The sequence below is a fragment of the Vanessa atalanta genome, chromosome Z (assembly GCF_905147765.1).
Source record: "Vanessa atalanta chromosome Z, ilVanAtal1.2, whole genome shotgun sequence".
NCBI classification, from domain to species: domain Eukaryota; kingdom Metazoa; phylum Arthropoda; class Insecta; order Lepidoptera; family Nymphalidae; genus Vanessa; species Vanessa atalanta.
In genome coordinates this window covers 8,915,420-8,942,644 of record NC_061902.1, presented here as the reverse complement: position 1 = coordinate 8,942,644, position 27,225 = coordinate 8,915,420, and the positions used below count along the sequence as shown (strand labels likewise).

Genomic DNA, 27,225 nt, shown 5'->3' with positions numbered 1-27,225 from the left:
ACACATTTTAACAGTGAAGTTAAGTTTAAAATGCATGACGCATTTTTTAAGTTTAAAATGCATGACGCATTTTAAGCTTAACTTCACTGTTAACACAAAAGAAAATGTAAACTTAGTCCATTGAAATGTTACATTTCCCCTTGCGTTTCACAGAGATAAAGTGGATAGGATGGCGGCTGCGGGACAAGGGTTGCAACCCCAAAAACTTGTGGTTAAGTTTCTACTGACACACATCCCTAAAATAAAATTAAGTCATCTGAGAAACGCCAAGGTAGGCGTCTAAAAAATGTAACATTTCGATGGACTAACTGCCTAATCTTATTTCATTTTCTTATTTATGACTTTTTCCATACATTTTAGTACGTAGCGCGTTTTTTTTTAAACGATAATTGTCATGCGTCATAAATATATGTATAATTCTAAGTCACTTAGTGACGTGATCGAATGTTTTGCCGCTAATGAATTAATCGAAAACAATCATTTTATTCATAGGTAAATCATTATAGGAAATACTTTTACATTTACTCAATTATTAATAAAATATATAAATAAGCAATCCTAAATACCTATATATCAAAAAGGTAATGGTTTTAAATTGTTGGTTTAGTTCAACAACATAATTAATATTTACAGGTTTTATTACAATAATAGTTTTATAAATTAAAAATGTAGTATTTAAACTAAATAAGCTTAATTCAATATTTTTAGTCTTCTGAGATGGAACTTTTGTCGGACGGTCCGATGTTTAAACCGATAATTTGAAACTTGTATTTAATATTATAGGGAAAACCCGTATTTTATAAATTAATACTTAGTAGTTACTATATTTATACATATACAATCTACTTACTTGATACGACCAACAATCTGATAATTATTTTTACTACTTTTTTTTAACCATATTACATACCATAAAAACCTGCAAATTTGCCAAAAAGTGAATCACTGATTGGACAGGATGTAGTACTGTTAACATAGTGCAGGGTGATATAATCTGCATAATAACGAAATAACTCAAACGTCAAAAATACTTACGCAAATTATAATTGTAAGACATATTTAGATCAAATGAAAAACATTTACATCATACAATATATTATATTTTAGTTATATTCATAACGTTAAACTCAAAGAAAAGTTATCACACTTAAATTCGCATTACACTAAAAATATTAACATAAGTAAATTATTTCCTAAATACACTTCGACTTTATGCATAGAATTACAATATGAACTGAAACAATCGAATGAAAAGTGTTAGTAAATTATCTCAAAGCGATATTTTCTTAATTCTGACAAAAGCAATGGACGAACTTAACCTCAAAAATGACAACATTAAAATTATTTTTCTGGACATTACAAACATGCTTTTTATATAAAACATAAACAGCCTGTAAATTTCCCACTGCTGGGCTAAGGCCTCCTCTCCCTTTGAGGAGAAGGTATAGGTAGGTACGCTTTTTATATGACTGATCAAAAATTTGTGAAATATTTCCAGGGTTCATATATTTGTGTGAGTTTCTTTATTCCATCACAACTTTTGCACACTGTATTGGGTATTGCTAGATATCATATCATTCAGAGTTACCCTCGCTATAATTTATTTAAAAAAAAAAGTGGCCTGATACATGCCAATCGTGTTTTTTAATTACGAAGTCATAAGTATATAATATATTCCCGCTAGAACTACTTTTACCATTAATTAGGTTAGGATAGATTTATTTTTGGAAACCATCCACAGCCATACCAGCTAGAAAATGGATAATGGACATGACACTGGGGAAGACTACACTATATGTAGGTACCACTCTTAGATCTTTTACATAAATAAATCTAACCTAACTTATGTTATGTCTGCTATGTTATTGGTCAAAAATACTTTAAACATGAAAATCTGACTGTAACAGGCACAGTCATGACTTATAAAGTATTTTAATATTGAAATATTTTGCAATGTTTTATACAAGACAAGACAAGACTATACCACTAAAAACATACATAGTAAAGCTCAGATTGCGACCACTACAATATTTTCAAATTATATTTCACTTCTATCTAACATTTTAGATAACCATTACAGTCCAAAATATTTTGGTATAAATCTGTGGACTGATGCCAATAAGGCCAACACCAATAACCTTTAAGTTTTGGTAATCAAAATATAAACTATGAAAAAATGTTTTCTGTTTTGTATAACATATGCCTTTGATGTGAAAATGTACTTTTTACCTTTTAACACAAGGCCACAGATTTATATTACTAGAATAACAAGATTACACTCAAACTTGTTGCCCTATGATATGCTAAAAGTTATATTCCCAGACAGTTGCTACTTGACAGATAAGAGTAACACAAGGGACATTGTAACATTTTAAAATATCATAATGGGCAAATGCGTCATGGACATAAAGAACTATAGGAATGACAAATAAAAAGCAATAATATGGGAAATAGATAGTTGTGTTTTCCATTTTATTTTTCTAGAAAAACTAAATGATTTAGATATATTCGAAAAAAAAAATTGAAAATATTCTGCTGTTGGGAATAGAACCTTTTTCTTTTTTATATCCTACATAAGTTTTAAGTGTGGTATGAGTTACTTTATACTATAGGTCAATTAACTTTTAACTATTTCCTAATTTTTAGTATCAAATATATAAATTGCAGTATCATATTTTGAACTTTATGAACTTAAAATATGTTATGGAAAACACATTGCCATTGATCACCTCTGGATTAGATATAAAATTAGGAGTCATTATATATAACATATTATAATAACAAAATTAATAAAGTGTTATATATGTATATTTAAATATACTGGAATACATGAAAATTATGAAAAAAAATTACAAAAATGTATGTACAATCCATTCCAATTTAATTTATAAAACCAATTTATAAATTATAAAAGCATTTTCAAAATATCTTAATTAAACAACAAAAACAGATATATAGGTATTATTCAAGAACATGTTATTTCAGGCTGTTAATTTTTTTAAGAGAATTGAAATGGAATGGACTATATTCAATATAAGCACTCAACCACAACCACAGCCACCACCTCCCATGGGTGGAGGAGCAGGTCCAGAGCCAGATGGCCCGAAACCACCAAACTTTCTTGATGGTGGCTTTGGAGGTCTGGAAAGTAAAATAAATTTATAGTTAGATGCATTGTTAATTTGATAAAACAGGTTGAGACTCAAGCTGTGTGATTAATTATTAAAAACAAACTGAATCTTAAAACATTAACTGGCAACTGAATATTCTTTAAATAAGTTATACTGTAGCTGTTTACCAATACAATAATTACTTAATAAAAAGATACATCACTTATAATAATAAATGATTTATCTTTTAATCCAGTATAGTTCCTTTGAATTATTACATGTAAATAATAAATTTATAATTTGGAGTATTGAATTATGAACAGAGATGACCTAAAATATTAATCTTGACATGTTGTTTGCAGAATTGCAGTTTTGAACTAGGCAAGAACCATTGAAATTTCATATGTTTAATTTGTGTTTATAATTCATCTCATGCTTTGCATTGAAGAAATACATCTTAAGCAATCCTGTAAGTGATGATTGTTAATCTGATACATGTGTATCAACCTTGCATTTCAGCAGTGTGGTGGAATAAACTCCAAACCTGTTCTTCAAAAAAAAAAGCTATTAATTTATTAATTAAAACTATTTTTCTGGATATTTACAAACTTTACTTGTTTCTTTAATTGAAGGAAAAATTTCGAAAATGTATAAGACAAGTGATATAAATATTATAATCTAACTTATCCCAACAATTGAAACCTTACAAAAGCTTTCGCCACATTCCACACACTAACACTGGTTCTATGAAATACCCTTTCTAGTAAATTTTCAAATTTTATTTATTTTCAACTTAATTTGTTTTGTCATATTTAAAGAACCATTTTTCAAACAAAACATTACAATGACAATGATAAGTGATAGTGGGCAGAGTGTTGGTTAAATTGTTTCAAGGTTGGCATTTGTTATGATAAGTTAGTTATAATATTTTTTATTTAAACAATAATAAAACACATTTTTCCTTTGCTTATGCGTAAATTTAATGATTCAATTACTTGATCAACACTTTCTGGAACACTAAAAGCCTACTTAATTCTTAATTCCTTAGCTATTGTGTCTATATATTGTCCCATTTGAAAGAGTTGAGACGTAGCCATAAAATAGCTTCAAAAATTCCTAATTGAATATAGCATTTAGTTAAAAAATATTTTCCTACAAATTTATTTAATAAAATGTACTCACCCACTACCAGGAGGACGAAAATCTCTCACATACTTGTCACCGTGTTTGTTGTAACTGGGATTAATAAGGGTCTGGAATCTAAAGAAAAAGATCATTTAATTATTAGAACTATTTTATTATTACATAAATTTAGTATTTAATTATGAGAAAATGACATAATTCTTTCAGAATAAGGTATAATAAAAGGACAACAATAAAGTAAGTAAACACTTGATAGTGTAATATGTACCAATACAGACAATGAGGTTCATTGATTACTTACAGCAAGTAGAAGAAGTTGACAATACCCCAAAACCATCCAAAAACACTAAATGGATTATGCTCCACCACAGAACCATCTAAAATAAAAAATAAAACAACTGAAATTAGCTTATACAATATTTAAAAAAAGAAAATATCTAAACTAGGGAGTTATTCATATTGCTTAATTAAATAATTGTGTAATCATATTCAATGTACACAATTCAATAAATAGAGATTGTATATAAAATACATAAAAAAATACATTTAGGTCAAACAGTAACAACAATGTGACCTAAATAATGTGGCTATGTGTATGTGATCTATATGATGTTACTGCTGATGGCAACTAGTGCAACCGTAATTATAAACATTTAAATATTGTTGACATTGTACACATTGATTGCATGCTAATAAAATTTATGCTTTTTACTATGCGTGTATATTTACTAAGTCCAGCTACAAAGGTTATTAAAAAAAAACTATACTAAAATACAAGAATAACAATTAACATTTTTCATTTGGTAATTCTCTCCATAAGCAATTGATAAACCTGACGTGGCTCAAAAAACATTATTCTTATAATCATATAATTACCTTTGTTTACATACACCATCTTTCACACAATTTAACTTATTCTTACCCAACACAATTAAACTATAAACAATATATATTAAGCCACCAAAACTAATTATAATATTGACCAAACAAAATAAAACTTTATACTAAATAAAATTAATAAATGTTGCAATAATAAAGTTTTGACTTTGTCAATGTCAATTTCAGAATTCAAAATTTTTTTTTATATTTTAAAATAAATTTATTTGACATGGACAGCAGGTTTTATAGCCTTCCGTGATAAATATAATAAAATTTTGTATATAGTTAAGTCCATATCACGAAGTAAATTTATATATAATTATAATGTAATATGACTTTTATATGAAGTTCGGATTTATTTTCGCTAAAGTATAAACAACATTCTTTAACGGTAGTATCGTTAAAATGATGATCATATAATCTTAATTTTAGAATATGATACCTAATTACAACATAACAAAAGGTTTTAAATTACTTGTAAAACGGACGAGTACACACACACACATGCAACTTAATGTTAAATATAATCCATTTCATAAATTTTAAAATTGCTTCCATATTATCCAAAATATTTTAGTTAGGCTTTTTAAAAATGGTGGAATGCCTTTTTATTTCTTTTGCTCTAAATTCATGATACCGCGGAAATCAATGTTTTTTTTCACTTTGCGTTATGCAAAGAAAATGATAAAATCCTTTTTTCCATTGCAATCTACATCTCAGACTTGCTTGCCTCGAATGTGGATGTACTACACTAAATTTACCAGATACATAGGGAAAAATATACCTAATACGATATATAAACAGAATGTGTATTATACATCACAAATGATTACAATAAGATGTTCTTAATTAAAAATTTGTTTGTATTTGTTAAAAGTAAATTTTATTTTTATTTGTTTTTCCTAAATATGATTTGTGAATATGCCGATGGTATTTCTAAAGCAATAAATAAATAAATAATAATAATAAAAGTAATAACTTTTTCTAAGTAATGGGATAATGCATTCGAGTCTGTAGTCTTTGGATCCAGAATCCAGATTAATTATTTATTCAGTGTTTATTTTTAAATTATGTCAACTTGAAAATGGTATAAAATTATAAATAGATAGTCCAACTTCCCAGCATGGCAAACTGAATCTATCTAAGAATATCGTATAAACGTTTTCCATAATATATACAATAGGGAATTTAAAAAAATGCGATTACCTGGTATTAAATTAGTAACATTTGATGTAACAAATACATTATTAAAGTTTCACAAACCTCCTTGGGAACATTATGCTGCAGTTGCACATAAATTTGGTTTTAAAGGTAATGGAATAAGCATTAAAAACAAATTGTTAGATAACTATAAACATATGACTAAACAACATCCTAATTTCGGGAAAGATACTATTTCTTGGGAGCGATGGTGGGGAAAAGTTATTGAAATGACCTTTCAAGGAGATATTTCTCTTGCTAATATAGATATGATTTCCAAAAAGCTCATTGAAGATTACAAAACTGCAATTTGTTGGCAGATATCAGAAGGAAGTGAAGATTTAATAAAAATATTGAAACAATCTAATATTACAATTGGAGTAATATCAAATTTTGATCCACGCCTTCATGAAATCCTTTTCAATTTGAACTTAAATAAGTATTTTGAATTTATAATAACTTCATATGAGGTTGGAATTAGTAAGCCAGATAAAAAAATATTTCAAATTGCTCAAGAGAAATGTAATAAAGATATTGACTCAACGCAATGTCTTCATATTGGAGATGACATTACTAATGATTATATTGGTGCTACAGAAGCGGGATGGAATGCTTTACTTATAACAAAAAGTATTAAACATATAGAATCACAAGTATTGGACAAAACATTTTTAAATTTAAAAGAGTTGTGTAAAAAATTAGAAAATAATGAACTATGCTTAAGATAATTAAGATTGTTAACAATTAAATATTTTTTTAAATAAGCTAATATTTCCTGTGATGTAATATTATAATAAGCTTTATTTTATTTTTAAGTATAAATATTTTTTTCCAGTGTCTATTTTTTTTTAAATTGTAGTAGAATAGTAGAATGGAACTTATAGTCATTAAATATGTATACAAATAGAGTTCTTTTTAAAATTTATTTTAACCTATTTATGATTTTTGTTATTAAGCATTACAAAAAGTTTAGTGATAATATCAAATAAATTATCAACCTAAATATTTTTTAGTTATGCTGTAAGTGTAACTAACTTTTTAACATGTTAAATTTTTTATTCTTATTGATGTTGAGTTATTGATTTATTGTCTAAGTCTAATATACAATGAATCTGGTGACAGTGCTGTTATTTGTGAATAGTTACTAATTAATTTGATTATAATTTTCCAAAGACCAATGTTATTTCATCTTTCTTTGTCCTCAAAACTTCGTATAACACAAAGTACTTAAATCTTTTAATGCTTTAGATTAAGAGAGAAAACTCTTTTGTTTCCTGTACTACTTTTTATACAAGCATCAATATTTTGGCAAACGGTAGAAACCCATTGCGATCGCAAGCGCATGTCCGCTTAACAAGGGCGTTGTAAGGTCAAACGAAATTTGATCGCAAACCCTTGTCGACAGGGTTCAAAATTAACGAGGATATTTTGTGAGGAGGATGGCTGATCAACCTATCCCAGATACGATGATCAGCCATCCTCCGCACAAAATTTTTGATAGTAGATATCATAATTTTAGAAAAGAAAAGTGCGAGGACCAGTTTGGTGTCAACATTTTTTGTTCTCTATATATTTATTTTGTTTTTTGTCTATATTTGAAAACAAATTATAGAAAGTATTAAGTATTTATTATATAATAAGTTATCGTTATCAAGTATTCAAATAAAATCTAGGAAGCAATTGGTATTTAATAATCTTGTATCAAATTATTATTCTATAAAAAATATATAATATTCCTTTTTTTACATTCCACTGCTTACATTAAAATTAGAAGTGGACAATACGAGTATATAATAAGAAAATTCTCAGTCGTCATGCTTTCAACATGTGCACAAAAGAAATAATAGTGGGAAGGGAACTTTCGTTCCCGTATTTGGTTTACGGAAATGTTATGGCATTTAATAAAACGATATCAGATTTGTTAATTATTTTTAATAATAGCAATTTATTTTTAACAATAACAAAACATATATTTTTTACCATTGGCAATCAATGAAAATTTATTTTTATCAATAATATTTTGCGTAGCAACACATGAAAGTGCTGCGCGTCCATGTCAAGTAAAGTAAGCGAGTTTTCGACTCGGTAATTTAAGATCAATATAAATTAAAAATGCGGATTCTCATATAAGTTACAGAAATTGTGTTTTTGGACTATCATGGACTCGATTAAAAGATGTTAGTGTGATAATAAGTGTTAAAAGGGATTAGGCCATAATCTCTTGCATCGTGAACACTTGAAGTACATTGCCGTAGAGAAATGACGGGACAGTCCTTTATCTTGAACAAAGTGAAGTGTTAGCCCTTAATTGTGAGAACTCGTTTTTGTCATTATGTAGTAAAGACGTTCAGTTTTTATTACGTTTATTTTAATAAATACTGTATTTAGGAGTTTGCTTAGTTATTGTTATGTCGTCGAGATGATGTGGTTTTGCGCAGCGGTGGCGGCCGCGGTGATAGCCGCTTTGAATGTACAAGGGGAACAAGTTATGCTTCTTGATACAACAACAGAATCGAATCTTGGATGGACACGTTATCCTTATGGCCCACAAGCCAATACACCTGGTTGGACGGAAGAATCTTATACTAATTTCGAGAAACTAATAAATTGGCGATCTTATGTGGTGTGTGATGTTGCACACCATAATGTTAATAATTGGTTATGGACTCCATTTATAGAGAGAAGAAATGCAAATCGAATTTATATTGAGATCAAATTTACTATTAGAGACTGTTCACTTTTCCCAGGCAATGCACTAAGTTGTAAGGAGACATTCAGCTTACTATACTATGAGTTTGATGTTGCTACAAGAGAACAACCACCATGGGAGCCAGAAAGCTATAAATTAGTTGGCAGAATTGCAGCTGGAGAAGGAAGATTTAACACAAATTCAGAAGTGAATATTAACACTGAAGTCAAAAGTATAGCAGTGACAAAACGGGGTGTTTATATCGCATTTAGAGATCAAGGGGCATGTATTTCTATTTTAGCAGTAAAAGTTTATTACATAACTTGCCCAGAAGTAACAATAAACTTTGCTAAATTCCCTGCTACACCTACTGGGCGTGAAGTAACAGTTATAGAACAGGCTAATGGAACTTGTGTTGAGAATGCTGAAACAGCATCAGGTGAGGCATCTCCAGTATATTTATGCAAAGGTGATGGTAAATGGACTCTGCCAAGTGGTTCATGCAAATGTCGAGCTGGTTATGAACCTGATCATAATAACCAAATCTGTATTGAGTGTTCACCTGGTAAATTTAAATCTCACACCGGAGATGAACCTTGTATACCATGCCCTGATTATTCAGAGACTACAGCCTATGCATCAGCAGAATGTAAATGTGTACCTGGGTTTTATAGGGCCAAAAAAGACCTCAAAAATATACCTTGTACCCAACCACCTTCTGCACCCGATAATTTAACTGTAACTTTTGCTGATCAATTTTCAATATCACTTGCATGGCAGCCTCCCCATAAAACTGGAGGCCGTTCCGATGTGACATATAAAGTTCATTGCTTAAATTGTGGCCCTAATGTTGAATATAGACCTTCTGCTTCTGGCCTTAATTCAACCAGAGTCACTATAATGGGGTTAGATCCAGTAACAGAATATAAATTTCAAGTTTTTGCTTTAAATGGTGTTACTGACTTGACTGGTGAACCAGCCAAGAAAATAGAAATAACAGCCGTTACTGAAGCTTCTGTGGTCAGTGTTATTACTAAGTTGAGAGTTGTAAGTGTAGAAAGTGACAAATTGGCACTTGCTTGGAATCCACCACCCATAGACTTAACAGATCCAGATGATGCCATAGAAAGCTATGAGGTGAAATGTTTCCCAAAAGATAATCTGGAAAAAAGTGCTAATGCATCAGTTAAAATAACTAAAGAACCCCATGTTATTATTACTGGCTTAAAGAGGGATACAGAATATGGTATTCGAGTAAGAGCTAAGATGAAAAGAGGTTGGGGAGAATTGAGTGGTATTGTTTATGCCAGAACTGGATCTGTGCTTGAGACATCATTTGTTGGTGAAGAAGAAGGAGCACAAGTTCGTTTAGTAGCTGGTGTAATGGTAGCAGTTGTTGTTCTCTCAGTGGTTGCAATTATTGCTACCGTTTTGTTTTTGCGGTCACGAGCTGATGATGAGTGTGATAAAAAACAGCCAAGTGATTGTAATGCATTGAATTATCGTAATGGGGAAGTTTACACTGGTCCAGACAGACCTGCAAAAACAAGCAGCAATGCTACCACACCTCTGTTTGCAGGCACAGGTTCCAGGACATATATAGATCCACATACTTATGAAGATCCTAATCAAGCTGTACGAGAGTTTGCACGTGAAATTGATGCATCTTGCATAACAATAGAGGCAATTATTGGTGGTGGAGAATTTGGAGATGTTTGTAGGGGCAAACTTAAATTACCTGCTAGTTGTGGTCAAGAAATTGATGTGGCTATTAAAACACTGAAACCTGGATCTACTGAGAGAGCGAGAAGAGATTTCCTTGCAGAGGCATCTATAATGGGTCAGTTTGAACATCCTAATGTCATATTTCTTCAAGGGGTTGTTACAAAATGCAATCCAATTATGATTATTACAGAATTTATGGAAAATGGTTCTTTGGATACTTTTCTACGTGCTAATGATGGCAAGTTTCGCGTTTTGCAGTTAGTCGGTATGCTACGTGGTATTGCTACTGGGATGCAATATTTATCAGAAATGAATTACATACACCGTGATCTAGCTGCACGTAATGTTCTTGTAAATTCTCAACTTGTTTGTAAAATTGCCGATTTTGGTTTATCACGTGAAATCGAATCAACAGCAGACGGTGCTTATACAACACGTGGAGGAAAAATACCAGTACGCTGGACGGCTCCTGAAGCAATTGCATTTAGGAAGTTCACATCAGCAAGTGATGTGTGGTCTATGGGTATTGTTTGTTGGGAGGTTATGAGTTTCGGTGAACGTCCATATTGGAACTGGAGCAACCAGGATGTCATTAAATCGATAGAAAAAGGTTATCGACTACCAGCCCCAATGGATTGTCCAGAAGCAGTTTATCAGTTAATGCTTGATTGCTGGCAAAAGGAACGTACCCATAGACCTACTTTTGCGAGCATAGTAAAAACTCTAGATAAGCTTATTCGTTGTCCCGACACTTTAAGAAAGATAGCTCAAAACCGTTCAGCAGATCCACTTGCAGGTGATACACCTGATTTGATTCAATTTTCTTCAGTTGAAGAATGGTTGGAGTGCATCAAAATGTCCCGTTATATTGAAAAATTTAGAGCTGCCGGTATATCGGATATGAACGCCGTCGTGGACCTTACAGTTCATCAGCTAGCCTCATTAGGAGTGACGCTAGTTGGACATCAGAAGAAAATAATGAACAGTGTTCAAAGTATGCGTGCTCAAATACGCGTTAGTGGCCCATATGGTTTTCTTGTTTAATAAAGTGTTAAAGCATTGATAGTGTGTCTGTGAGAAGAAAACCATTGGATGTTGATCTCCCATTAAACGTGATTGGAATACAGTGATTAATATTAAAAAATGATGCATTTGTATATTTTTCTAAAAAAGGACTCATAAGAATAGACAATCTTGGTGAACATTGTTGTCTTTCAATAGATTTTAAGTAAATTTATCGTCTTGACATGCTGTTTGAATTTGTTTTTTTACTCTTTATACAAACATGAAAATTTTGAATACAGCTTTAAACATAAAATAACAAAACTTGCTGTCAAATGCAATGATTACTTTTTTGTTTTAAGTAATAAATTTATTTGATTGGATAAAAGAAACAAACATCTTGTTTCAATACCATGCATAGAATAATTAAACAAATACTATTTGATCCCAAATTTCAAAAATTTTTTGTTTATTATACATACTTTAAACAGAAATATGTTACAGCTAAAGGTGCAGCTAAACAATTATATGAGGGCCTAAAAATTAGAAAATTTATTTATAAAAAAACCATAGCTTTATAAACCGTCTTGCTGCTACTGTACATCGAAATAAATGTCAATATTTTTTTTAGATAATTTTTTATGTTACTTTTCAATACAAGTATTTTGGATATGTTGAAATAACTAACAAAGGCTAAATGATTAATGAACAAAGGAGAAATTAATTATCTTAATTTATGAAATACTTTTTTGTAGTAACACTAAAATACATATATAAATTCAATAGAAAAAAGTGCATTTTTCAAGTAAGCATTGACATTTAAAATACTGAAATAGATTTGAAAAAATATAGTATAAGAGTAACTAACATCTTTATATAGAAACATTCCGACTAACAATTATAATTTTTTTTCTTTTTAAGAATATACATTGTAGGTAGCTAAATTTGCTGTAATAATTTTGATATATAATTGTGTTTATTAAAGTTTAAATTTTTATATAAGGATAATAATGTTGTAGTATAAGAATGTGTAAGAAATACTCAAAAGTCTATGCCAGTCATAAGATTTTATTTATCCAAAATTCGATTTTTATATGTGTATACTGCCATTGTGATCAGACTCAAGTACTTAATGAACTTATAAACTTGCCACAATTTCATCGCATTTGTTTAAGTTTTTTCTTTACTTTTATATGTAAATAAGGCTGAATTTACGGATATGTGGTATGTGTTATGTTAGCGTAAAACCTTGCTTTAATATATTAGATTTTTCATCAAAATTTTATATGTATCGTACCTAGTTTTTGAGTGATCCGAGTGTTTAATTATGGCTGTGTAATACAGATCATGTTAAAAATATTGTTTGAAGTATTATAATGAATCTTCATTTTTATATTTTAACTTAAAACTGGAAATGTAATTTTTAGTTGATCCACATGAGTTGATTATGTGGCGTATCTACGATGCCTTTTTACGTGTAGACATTTTCTTATTTAGAACTTTTAAAAAACTTTATAGAATAGACTAGGGTAAATAAATAATACTGCCAATATAGTCGTAAGAGCTTTGTATTCCCAGCTTGTGAGGGTGCGATCGCTTACTTATGATGTGAATGCTATGCGAGTTTAGTAATATTATATATTTAAATTTTAATGCTGAGCGATTTATTATTAATGGCGATGAAATGACTTGCGAATTTCATATAAAAGTCTCATTAGTGTTTTGTTTGCTTTATCAGTTAACTTAGGCAGTTGAGTGTTATCATACATCAATTTGAATATTGTGAAACGTGTTTTAACATCGATATCCTTCAACTATTTAACATATTTTTTTTTACATGAAGCTTTCAAATGAACATACATTATAAAGACTTACAAAGCGATTATTTTATTCAGAACACATTCATGGCATATTTATAGCTATAACATTTTCGCGCTATTTGATATGTTGATTATATTATTATGTCACACAAGCAAAATATTTTTACATTTTACTGATTTAACGTCACTTCCTCAATTTCCCTTAGACAGATTTAATATATAGCTCTTTCAAAACGTTACTATCATTCATCTACATTTATATAGTGGTAAGCCCTGTTTATGTCCAATTAAAGTTTTTTTTTCTCAAGAATTTGAATAATGTCATTTTAAGATTTTCTATAAACAGCAGCAATATCGTCCGAATTAATTGTATACATTTCTATGCCACTGATACGTGTTTTTATGCAAAAATTTGTTAGAAAATATTTCGAAGAGTTTTGACACGAGACGGAAACGTTTAAAACCATTCGTATGTCTTCGTTAAACTTCGTCACGTATGTATGTAGCGTCGCGATTACTTTCGGCTTAAAATTATTCGCCACGAGATACTCGAGCCCGATGACGTCATTAGGCCACTGTCTGACTTGTCTTGCAATTTATTTTTTCTTTTATTTACCAGGTAAATGTTTAAATATTCCGCTTATCATATGCATAATAAGCACGTATTAATTTGTCAAATATTTATTGAAAACGTTACACGTATAGCAGGAAATGTATAAAAAAAATTATATAAAAAATATTTATTAATCAGTTAAAAGAAGAAGTAACTGACATACTCATGGTATTTTTTTTATCTCAGTAGAAATCTTAGTCTTATAGGTCTTATGTGGAAGTCTCCCATCTTCCTAAGAAAACTTTCTCTTCCTACAGTTGAAACTATTGTTTCCTTTATAGTTGCGTCTTGTTCTTACCAAACTTTGCTTGTGTTTCCAACGTCCCCCCTTTTTCAAATAAGTAGTGCAAGTCGCCGAAAAATGATGAAAAATATTTAAGGATGAACGTTGAAAAAATCATCTACTGAAATATTTTAATAATATCGATGCCGAACAATCAAATTTTAAATCAATACTTGGATTATTAATTAGGTTTTGTCAATTTTGAGCTATTTAAATTGATCTATAAACTAGAAGATAATTGGAATTCGTTAATTTTGAAATTGATGTGATATTGGTAAAAATAACAGTTTTTTTATTACTTAATAGCAAATTTCAATATACCATATTCCAGTTAAAAATTCGAAACCAATTCATGCGTCTGCTACAATACCGATCTATTAATATATAAATCATCGTGAAAAAAAAGTATAAATCGACAATTAAAGTTTAATTTTCAAAAAGTACGTAATTGGCTTTGAAAAGATTAAAATTATTTATTTTAAGCAAGGGATTTTTTATGGTTTCTCAAATATATATTTTGTTAAAACACCTTGCCAGTGTCTTCCATGATCCACTTCTATAATGAAGTAGTCTAAATTAAATTCTTCTTAAAAAATATACTTGAATAAATGATAAGGATGTGTTAAAGCTCGTTGTAAACAAACCACCTTTAAGACATAATAACAACAATCTGTTGGGTTGCCATATAGGTATGAACTTTTATAAATTTCTTATCTTCAAGCCTTGTATAAACTAGTCACTATTATTGCCACTAATTTTCATGTATTTAACGCTGTTGATTTGGATCTATCTAGCTGTGCTTAAGTTTTTCATTGTGTTTCTGATGTTATTCAGTGGGTAGACTTACGTCGTTGCTGTGTGCTAAGGTCTAATCATTTGATTTTTACCCTGACACCGGTTTTCCGTACCTTATCCCATTTCCATTTTTCCCTGTTATGATACTTTATTAATCCAATCCAAGACATTCAGTACATCTCTTTAACTCGGAATAAATAGTGTTTTATAAAGTGTATTCGAACTGCTTAAGTTTGATCATATATCTAAATACCAAGCAGGCCTTGGGATCCCTTCCAACCAGGATACACTGTATTTTATTCATTATCTGTTTTATGTTTGCCCGTCTCCGCTCCGTTTCTCCTTCCTTTCCCTTACTAACCCCTTACCTCTACTTATATATCTTTTTGATCACCGTTATCTGCAATCCCGTATTTGCTAATCGTCTGGAAACGTCGATCGCTCTTACCTACAATACTGTAGTTCGTCTTTAATATCAATTCAGCAAGAGTGGTCAGGAAAATGGCTGACGAAATCGATCATTCAAGTTATCTTTTTATGTTTTCAAGTGTCGTTAATATTGCTTATCACTTTATCCGTAATTTTTTTTCATAGAAATATTTATTCATTTATATTAGAAATGTATTTGCTAGGAGTACATTACTTTGAAATATCTATTTGTTATTATTTTGCATTATTCCGGTCAACCAACTCCTATAATCTAAAGTTGTCTGTAAGAGATTGCTCATAGCAATAAGACCGTCTTTGCACGCTTCTCGTCTGATTTTCTAATTATTTTCACCTTATAATAGTAAGTTTGTATAATTTTTGTGTGTGCAATAAAGCATATAATAAAAAATAAATAAATATTCATTACCTATATAAATATTTTAAATGTAACTTGTAAAAAAATTACAAAGTCGGTCTTATAACACCAATTATCATATCCAATAATCAAAGTAGATATAATATTTATATTGATAGTAATATTAATAGGTCGAAAGCATATTATTTATGACCTTGATTATTTTCAAAGTTATGGAGATGATACGATTTTTGATACAACGGACAAAAAAAGTAGCTATTTATAAAAAAAAATTGCTTGTCCAGTATTGTAATTGGTTCTTAGTGTAATATTAAAATATTTATTTTTTATTGATATAGTGATATAGAAAGATTCAATTTTTTCTTTTCAATTAAGTGTATGATTGTATTTATGTTTATAATCATATTTTAATGTTAATCTAAAATTCAAACTTAATTGTTTCTCAGTATTGCTTTTTTATACATTTTTTAACTTGATGTCGTTATAAATGTATGTGATTGTACATTGTGTCTCCGATAATAATCTGTACGCCTAAAGCAATAAATTCGCCTCTTTTAGAAGGATGTAAGACACATTTGTACAAGAATAAATTTAAATTACATAGTTTGTATATTTGTAGCGTCTTTCCTCGTCATTTTTTTATTAATATTTAATTAACATTTTTGAGTAAGGGATATAACAGTTTTGTTATCCGAGTATTTATAAAAAATGTTTTAAACTATATTAATACGTCGATGAGGAAAGGTCGCATTCTTTATATGTGATACTGTAAGAATAAAAGCCATACTCAGAACTAAATGAATATTTAGTATGTAAAATTGCTTACGCGAGAGTTGTCGTAGAGCTAATCATTATTGTCATTTATTAAATTGAATAGTTGAACTGTAGTAACACCAATCATAGCCTAATTACTTGTAATTCATAGAGTGATCTTAGTTTAATAATAATTATTATAAGATTTTTTATATATAGAGCTATTACGGGGGCACTGAATGCGCCTTTTTGACGAAGATGTATTAATTTATTTCAAATATCTGTTATACATTGAAATATGATAAGATGATTTATAAAGGAAATGATGTGAAATTAAAGAATTTGCTAATACCATGAACCGATTGTGGTTTCCACAATGCCCCCGAGTAGTTACAGATCGTTAAAGTATAACTTAGGCAGCCTAAATTTTTAAATCGGATTAGATACAATCAATGAAAGTGTAAGCTTGGCTATAATTTATGTAATAAATATTGATACTTATATAAGTTGTTGTTATTTACTAATCCCTTATTATAATAAACGGTACATTCACCTTTCAGAACTCCCAAAGACATAACAAGGTAATGACTATGTGAGTTTTAATAAATTATGCAGTATGTCATGCATATGCATCATAGTATCTTTGGGCAGCGAACCTTTGGGAAAATAATGTTACGTGTACGTGGCATGTTACATAGATAAAGATGTATTACGGCAAATGTAAGAATTTACAGTGTTTTAGCATTTATAAATAGCAATTCCTAGTTATTTATCAATCAATTCAAAGTCAACATAACTATCAGAGTGAAAGTACTATTATGAGTTTAAAGCATGACCTCAAAACTACTGTATCGCCATCTACAATTTGTATATCGAGTTATTAAATATTCAGTTAATATCTATGATATTGAATAGGTGTCGCTACTAGCGTTATTGACTTTAACATTAGTGCTTATTCAAATAATCACTCACTTAAGTACATCTATATCTCAAATAAATAATATTATGACTCGCTCTCTTAGTTCAAATTAATAAGTTTGTGAATCAACTAAAATTAGGTAATGAAATATAGATTTAACCAGTATTTTATGAGTTTTTCAAGTGTCTTTGTATTTACGATCTCAAGTTTTACTGATAACCGAAGTACATGATTAATAGCCAAAAAAGTAATTTAATTATATGGCTATGATATCGAAACGATAACGTAATATACGACAATGTTCGGCTTCGGAATAGTCAGTAAAATTGTTAGACGTATTATTTATGAAAAACATATCAATTTTCTAATGAATGATAGGTACAACTTTTATTTACGTTGGGTTTTTTATGACGTCGGTGGTAAAAATAAGCAATATATATAATTAATAATAATAATTAATCAATTGAACCAACGAGATTAATGGTGGTGTATTGCTTTTCAGAATCAAATTTACAATTATTATTACAAGCGATCTGCCTCGACTTTGCAAGGTTACTATTTATTAATAAAGAAAATAATATGATATAGATATAGTTCATGCCCTATAGCGCTTAGGAATAATGTGGCTTTTTACCAGTGACTTTTTATACTTAGATTATTAGTTCCGGAGATTACTCCTTTCATACAAATTTCATACATGTAATGCAAAAGGAGTAACGCATCATATGACTCGTTTACTGTCGTTCCTACGGGGTGATATGGATCATGAAGCACCAAAACACCAGAACCTGTGATTTCCTCATTCAATAAAGAATAATGCAAAATATTTACTTCATTCCTTACGCCATTGAAAGATTTTTTAGAGAAATAGCTGACTCTGGGCGAATTTGAATAAATTTGGATAAATAAGTACCCGCACCCAAAATCTTTCTTCATATTTTTTATCTTTCGGTATATGTATTTCTTTAATCGATTTGATTTTATCAATGTCCGGACTTTTGCTTTGGGTAATAATAATGTGTTCATACAAACATACAAATTAATCTTCTCTCTAACAAAATCAGCATCTACATTATTAAACTTCAAAGTAATTTCCCTAATCCTTTCCTATATGGACTTATGTCGCTTATCGTAAATTTGTTTCGTTTCACCCTAAACAATGCCATCATCTATGAAACCATCTTCTCAGGCAAAATAATTATTAACTTATTATGAAAAACTTCTGATGTACAGTTGATTCGGAGACAAAGAAATAAGTACCTACCGAAGAGTCTGCTAAATGCACTAATCTGCAGTGTCATCTCATTACAACGCCATAATCCAGCAATTAGCAGACCCTAGCGTATAGCGTGGAACTTATGTACTTAAGTACGTACGATATACGTTTCATTAAACTTTAAATGTCATGTGATTTTTGACCCAGCATACTCCATACTACTTCAAACCGGAACACTCCATGTCAAATACCTAAATTTAAGTTGATAAGTCGGATTTTTATAAAACAAATTCCTGTAATGTGTTTACCTTATCATTCAAATTTAACTCTTTAAGTCTATGATAAGACATTAAATTATAATCCCCCTTATCCAAATAAAACTTTTCCCCCTTATATAAATAAGTTCTAACTCCAGTCTTTAGGAAAATTCTTTTAATTTTTAATACGATTAATTAAAAATATATATATTTATTAAGATAATTGTATTTCCGTTTGTTGGAAAGATAAAGGTATTGCAACAATATAGTGTAATCCCCAAAACGTCAGCAATAATTAAGGATGTTTTGAGCGACTTTGGGTGGGAATTTTCTCCATATCTACAAAATTCACAGGACCTCGGCTCCAGTATTTATAATATATATCAAAAACAAATGTTGATTTTTGGGATTCAATTAAATTGAGATTATGATAATATTAATAAAAATTAACAAAATAATAAAATTATAGCAAAATTGCCAAATCGCCAGGACCGATTTCGACGATTAGATGCTTCACGAACGCTAATCTCAACTATGTCTAGCTGAGTACTTGACGGTAGGGCAGTTATTCTACCACTAAAAAGCACTAAGTATTTAGTATTTTTGTGTTCGGTTTGAAGGGTGAGCGAGCCACGGACATAAGGGACATAACATTTTGTTCTAACATCAATCCGATCATGTCAGATATGGGTATTCAGTATCGAGCGTAATCTTTAGATGAATCCAGTTATGGGCGAAAAATTCGACATAAAAGCGACGTGTTAGAGGCATGAAACTTGATTCTTGTCAACATGAATCTTTGTAGAACATTTTTTTAATATATTTTATTAGGATAATAATTTTCTAAGCTGTTTTATTTTATAAATTAAAACTTTCGACTTTAAAATATATTGATATATATTAAGTTTACTATTTTAAACCGGATTTTCGGAAAAAAGGAGATTATCACTACTGTTCTAATTTATTTATGTTTTTACCTCAGAATCCGTAATTTGTGAACCGATATGAAACTTTATTTTTTCTTTAGGATATACTTGGGGTATACTATCCATTCAGTCACATTTTAATTTAAAGAAACAATTTATAGTCACCAATTTTTTATTTTTATTTTATATTACATAGGTACTTTGTATCCCACCTTAGGCAGTAAATCGATTTAGTTGCAAATGTAGATGTAGTGTTTATGTGACATGTTATGTATAATAATTTGTTAGGTATATAATGAATAGTATCTGGTATTTCATTATTCAATAATTAGTTAGCTCAAATTAAATATTGAATATAATTTCCTAAGTATAAAATAAACAACATTTTATTTCTAGATAATTTTATTATATATTATTAATTCGATTATACAATAGTATGGCTTCAATATAAATGCGTTAATTTTATAAACATATGAAAATATCTAAAAAGGCAATTGGACAAAAGCTGAAAAATATTTGCTATTTGCTAATACATAATTTAAAAGTAATTTTTTATCGTTTAATATAAAATTATAAACACATTGGTTTTTTTTGTCAGTTAAATACTTAAGTTATAAAGGAACCTAGCAATTTTAAGTCAAACATTTTACTACGGTAAAATATAGAAAAATCTAATTAAAAACTAAGTTAATTTGAAAAAATATTGCTTTTCGAAATGATCGAAGAAAGTTTATACCTGACAAATATAACGCTGTTATTCAGGTATCTGATGTCAGTTTTATACATTATAATATTAAGCTAGTTTAGAATTTTTTCCATATAAAACCTTCCTTTTTTACTTATACTTTACTAAAAAAATTAAGCATAAATTCTCTTTTAAATGTAAAAATCAAAAATGTTTTTAAAATTTACTACGTTATTTTTCGTTACGCTACAGTTACATATTCTTTATGAACTGAAAAAGGTTTTCTCTGTGGTAGCTGCATGAATTACAAGTATCTAGACGACTTTATACTACCTGTACCTATCTGTTTAGTAATGCTATCCACGTACGCCGCACTTATGAATAGCAAAAAAAGACAAAAAATGTTGATATGTTGGAAGTGGCGGCGTTATGGCTTACAGCACGATATTTTAGCGTTAAGATATTATTTGTAGGTATATATATTTGAAACCGCGCAGGCGTAGTATTCTCGAACAAGTTGTTATCTCATGTGGTCGTACAATTTTTCTACGTAGGTACAATTATACTACCGGCACTATTAAATCAAATAATAGCCGTGACGAACAAAAACATTTAAAGATCATTTCATTATTTTATATTAACTTATTATATTATAGTTAATACACACAGCCTTATATTTTGATCACATAATAATGACCTTAGGGTGAGCCAAATGTGGTGCTAGCTAACTAATTTGAAAACTGAAACGTTTTTCTTAATTGTGGATATACCTTGAAATTTGACATTTTTATTAGTCTATGATCTATGCTTATTATTTTAAATTATTTTTATACAGTGACAACTTCAGCTTTTATAATTTTGTAGAGTGGTCAATGAGACTTTTAATAAAAGGCACATTTTAACACGATGTAAAGTGCTTACAGAAAATACTGGCTTTATGATCATACCTGCGCTAAATATGAGGTATAACTTTCAAGTGATTTTCTTCATTAATTTCTGTCAAAAGTATGATACAAAGGCAACACCATACGATTATAATTTTTGTGCGTATCATATTGAATACATATTTAAAGTACCTACTACTTATACTTAATTCGAATTTATACATTTTAAGAAATAAATAGTAATGTTGTGTAAAACGTCGATTAGGAAGGTTGCAGTGTAGGAAAATGCTTTAAAACATCTTATTAAACGAGATTTCGTAATGGTGACTATATAAAAGGCCAATTCTTTAAACTTATCAATACGTCTATTGGAGTAAATAAATTCAACAAATTGAAATGCTCTGAAGGTTATATCTAATACTGAAAATATTGAGAAAATTAGTTAGTGCTTCTTTAAATAATATTATTAATACAATATTAATATTTGTTCAATGTTCAATATAAATAGACACAATAAAGGAGACCGTAATATATGCAAGTGAGATTGTAGGATTTTAAGCATTTAATATTAATAACAATAATATTGATAACGTAGTATGTTCGTCGGAATAAGTATTCTCCTTTATTGGCACTATACATACATACATAGATAATATAGAGCTCTGTTATATTTAACAATGTTTAAATGTATATCGGGACAATTAAACAACGTGATAAATTATTAGGAAAAAGATATAACATGCTACTATCTTATCGGTACATTACTAGTTTATTGATTTTACGTTTAATATATTTTATGTACTTATTTGTATGTCTAAAAATTTCGTTGTTGTTATATTAAAAATATATATTATTATAATCAATTATTATAATAATATATTCTTTTAACATATGGTGATAACGCTTTACATAATAATAAAAAAATGAATGATTATTATTATTACATACTTAACAATATTTCACCACTTAGTTGCTATAACAATTTTTATAATAAAGACTTCAATATTATTGCAATAATATCCGATATAACAAATAAATGTATATTTACTGTTTAACCCTAGTCATCTCAAGTAATATTTCTGCAATATAGTATGGATATTGTTGGTTTATGAACACATGAAGTATAAAAAAATAGTCAAGCAATCTAATTTAATCTTTACCGTTTTTAAGTAACTATAATTATCGAATATCAAAATGACTAAGAATGAGTGTAAATTAGATACACGAAACAAATATTTATGATTAAAAAAAAAATATTCATTTTCGAATGTCCGAATTTAGATGCAAATAATTGCTATAAAACAATGATTATCCTTCAATTTCTTAAACTATAATCATAGTCAGTTTGACTGATTTGACTTTAATACGAATGGTCATTGGTCGAAGGCAGCCGATGACTCAATAAACACCGACGAGTTTTTAGTTATATTAATAAACCTAAGTCTCTGCTATTCAGGAAATTGCTATTACATCAATAGTTAATTGAGATAGATGCCAAATGTATTTAAAAAAATCTTTAAACGTCTACTACGTTTAGATATTGTAAAACAACAAAACACAGGACTGAAAATATTGCTATCCTTTTTTTACATATGTGTTTTAAAAGAACAGGAGATCTTTGTTTTTCATAAAAATTTGTTAGGAAATTATATAATATTTAACAAAAAAAAAAAATATACTGTCTATTTAAACCATTAGAAAGGCTTCGATTGCAGTGTTGCCTTCTGTTATATTTGCAATATACAAGACAATGGAGTAGAAAGAACGAAATTAATATAAATGGTTAATACCAATAAATTTTTAACTGGATGAATTTTTTTCCAGACTGGAAGACGTGAGTAGTTGCTTACAAAGGATGGATGAAAGCTGTAGCACCAGACATTGGTTGAAACCGTTGGTAAGGAGGTTAAGGAGCTTCTATCAAAATTGACAGCGAGAACATTAACGTATCTCGATTTAAGAATTCAACTCGGCCTGGCCTTCAGGAAAGAAATTATTGTATACGGACCTGTGACGCGTATAACCACATTCGGAAGCTCAAGATGGCGATGGAAAAAAAATAATACTTGATATTTTGTTATGTCTCCGAATTGCTAATTATGAAATTTGTATATGAACGAACGAAGGTACCTTAACTCGCAGATTGTGGTAAAAAGCTGGCCATGTCGAACGAAAGAATAGAAAGGTAAAAACGTCAGGAATGGAGAATATGAATTGGAAAATGAAGCAGTTTGCTCCTTGACAGGGACAAACTGGAATCATGATCCTAAGACGATACAGGACCAAGGACGCAGCGCCAATTAAGCCCAGCATTTAAAGGCTGATGGATCAATACATTTGCTTCCAATAAGTAATACAAATATTTTCGATTATGTTGTATTTTGTTCGATTAGTTGGAGGACACTACCAATTCAGTCTTCATAGTAGTGTGAATGTAATTTTTCTGAACATTACGAAAAATTTTAATGCAATACACAACAATATGAATGTTGTTTAAAACAATTAAAATTGTATATTTAAATCTATGAAAAATATACTAGTTTTATCATTAATCGTATTGTATGTAAAATATTATATTGAGACTTTTTAATGTTATATAAATAGATTACTACTAGCTTCATACTACTTATTCCTTAACTGACATAAAAAGTCCGTTATTAATTATATTTACTAAAATGTAACACTAGTTACATCTGCAAGTAAGTAATAGACACATAACTAATTGATTAAATATATGTACTTAATTTATATATCAAGTTTACATATGCTTTCATTAGATGTATATTTGTTTAGTTTACAGTTCAAAATGATATAAGATTTATACACTCTGATCTTTATTATTGGTGTTCAAAATTTATCATCTCACACATTAACAATGTTTTTGTCTGACACATTTTAGCCAAATGTCATGTTATTCACAGCCCATTTACTAATTTCAAACATTGACATAAAACATTAAATTGTTTTTTAAATTTTGTAGGCAGTTGAATTCAGACATGTTATTCTGAGATTTGCACAAGCATTGTTAATAATATTCTGATAATTCTTTCAATGAAATTTATAAATTATTGTGTAAAAAAATTGATGCATCTATAACCCACAGATAAAATTATTTCTTATATACAACATTAGGTAGGTAAAAAATGTATGTTCATTATTATTATGATAATAACTAGTTTTTACTTATGGGTCGTAATTCAACTACAATGAAATCGGACAAATATATTAATCATAATTTTATAGGCATACTCTTATTTCCATTTTTTTTTTGATGATAGGACAAAGCTCGTCGGTATACACAACAAAAAAAAAAAAGAAAATCATTTGACAAATTCGAAGGAGAAGGTTTTTTCCACATCTCTTACATATATTTTAAACAATTAAATTAAATAATTGTTGAAAATAAAATTAAAATATATTCAACTTTTATAAATCTGTAAAAATGTATTCATACTTATTGCGGTAAAAATATTAACTTTTTGTCCCAATTAAAATCTTTATACAACACATTATTTTGTTATTTTCATGTTTTAAAAAGTGATCAATTGCAAATACAAAGTTTCTATTTTATCTTATACTGCTATATAAACTTCCTGATATTACATACATCATTAAAAACATTATAAAAATGTAGAACACTTGTTCTTGCTCAATTTTATTATCTATGTGTCTCTTATCATAAAAAATTATAAACTATATTATGATGTTAATTTATAAGAAACACATAATCAGGACTGGATTAATTATGTTAGGGCCCCCAGGCAAACAATGCAGTTTTATTCATGATCAACATGTTCTTTACTAAATAACGCAGTTATGACATCACCCTATACAAAGAGAAGAAATATTCATCTTCAATAATTTCATGAACAATGAATTTTAAAACATTGTTTATCAATTCTTGGTCTGCCTTTGGGACCCTTGGCAGTTATCTACACTGCCTAATGCATAATCTGGCCCTGCACATAGTATAGAAATTCAATATCACTGTGTAATAACATAATTTTATTATGTTATGTAAACTATTATGTGCATGTACATATATACACACCTAACTCATGTTATGTTTGCTAACATATTTCTCAATATGTAGATTTTACAAACTATGCCAGCTATTTATATAATATGCTCATTATTTGTATTGAGCTCATTCATTTGTTTAAGTATCATGACAATACTAGGCAATATAAATCATCTTTGGCAGCAACCCCTAACTACACTATACAGGTAGAATATTGGGTTGATCGTCTTTTAACACACTGCTATACGGTATCAACTTTGCTATTAGCATCATTCAGCAGCATATATGGAACTGGTTTACGCTTGAATGTAACATATGTATAGCCTAAACTGGCTAATACACTTATATTTAATCCAACAAAGTTGAGCCATGAGTATACATAATCTCCACCTATTATCATTCCTAAATATGTAACTAATATATTTTTTAAACAACCTATAATTGTTGTTGTTAAGGCACTATTGTATTGTGTACACATCATAACACTGTAAGACAAAACAAACCCCATAACACAAGACATTAAGAATTGAGCTAAGAACAGCATATCCGACCAATGAGGATAAGCTGCAGAGCTTTCCAGATCACCAGTACACCAAGCGATTGCTGTGGCTGGCACTATCATGAACAGAGCATTATAATACATAAGTCCATACTTGCCAAGCTCTTTTGAATCTAATTTTTTTTTCATGTAAACACCATTAGCAGCTGTAAATCCATCATTTAATAGCACAAGGGTGTAACCAGTCCAGGAGAATGTTACATCATCAGCAGCAGCAAGCAATGCACCTCCAACCATGGCAAATACACTAGCCTGTACAGGCCAAGATGCTTTAATTCCAAGTACAAATCTTTCAAGAATCATCGTCATAAGTATGCTGAATCTTCTTAGAGCTGTAAACATAGGAAGGCTAAGTTCTTTTGTGCCTCCTAGTCCTGTAGCCATATTACCCATGTATATCAGCGGTAGTGGCCAAATCCGGCGCGCGACACTACTATCTAATGATGGAAATTGTACCATTTTCATAGATCGACTGCACCATAGTACTAAAATCGTTGCTAACATTTGTCCTAAGCCTAACACTTGGTAGGAAGGAAATGCATACGATGTTAATACTGTTTTATTCACTACCGTTATCATAAACGATGCCAACGCATAAAAAGCAGCACTCAGAATTTTTTTCACCATTAGAATCCTGTCAGCTTCTGCGTCTTCTTGTGAATTATGTCCCGACATTGCGTGTCTTGCAAATTTACTTTATCAGTATAGTTTACTTGTGTTTAAATATCATGATCAGTTTAGCGGATAATTTACAGATTGCTGTGATTTGTGAAAGAGGGGTCGTTTTAATCACGAACGATTCGTTTTCATGGTCAATTAACCGCTCTCGTCATTAAACACAAATAATAGAATAAAAAAACCTTGATTAATCGGCATACACGACAGCATTCATCACTTTATCACATATTGACAGTTGACAACGATGAACCGACGTTTGACGA

At 29.4% G+C, this 27,225-nt stretch overlaps 4 protein-coding genes across 4 annotated transcripts; 2 read left to right on the top strand and 2 right to left on the bottom strand.

The window, feature by feature from the left end:
- Positions 1-2,844: 2,844 nt before the first annotated feature.
- LOC125075965 (selenoprotein K-like) lies at positions 2,845-5,288 on the bottom strand. The gene is made up of 4 exons (XM_047687853.1): positions 5,130-5,288; positions 4,555-4,630; positions 4,293-4,370; positions 2,845-3,141 (listed from the first exon to the last, which is right to left on the bottom strand). Exons 1-4 carry the CDS (start codon positions 5,146-5,148, stop codon positions 3,042-3,044), a joined length of 273 nt encoding a protein of 90 aa, XP_047543809.1. The 5' UTR covers positions 5,149-5,288; the 3' UTR covers positions 2,845-3,041.
- A 932-nt stretch (positions 5,289-6,220) lies between these two features.
- Positions 6,221-7,163, top strand: LOC125075976 (rhythmically expressed gene 2 protein). The gene has a single exon (XM_047687879.1). It carries the CDS (start codon positions 6,329-6,331, stop codon positions 7,058-7,060), a length of 732 nt encoding a protein of 243 aa, XP_047543835.1. The 5' UTR covers positions 6,221-6,328; the 3' UTR covers positions 7,061-7,163.
- Positions 7,164-8,386: 1,223 nt separating this feature from the next.
- LOC125075784 (ephrin type-B receptor 1-B) lies at positions 8,387-17,318 on the top strand. The gene has a single exon (XM_047687541.1). The coding sequence runs from the start codon at positions 8,752-8,754 to the stop codon at positions 11,788-11,790; it is 3,039 nt and encodes a 1,012-aa protein (XP_047543497.1). The 5' UTR covers positions 8,387-8,751; the 3' UTR covers positions 11,791-17,318.
- A 3,321-nt stretch (positions 17,319-20,639) lies between these two features.
- On the bottom strand, positions 20,640-27,175 carry LOC125076030 (UDP-sugar transporter UST74c). Its single transcript, XM_047687964.1, has one exon. The coding sequence runs from the start codon at positions 26,957-26,959 to the stop codon at positions 25,967-25,969; it is 993 nt and encodes a 330-aa protein (XP_047543920.1). The 5' UTR covers positions 26,960-27,175; the 3' UTR covers positions 20,640-25,966.
- Positions 27,176-27,225: the final 50 nt, after the last annotated feature.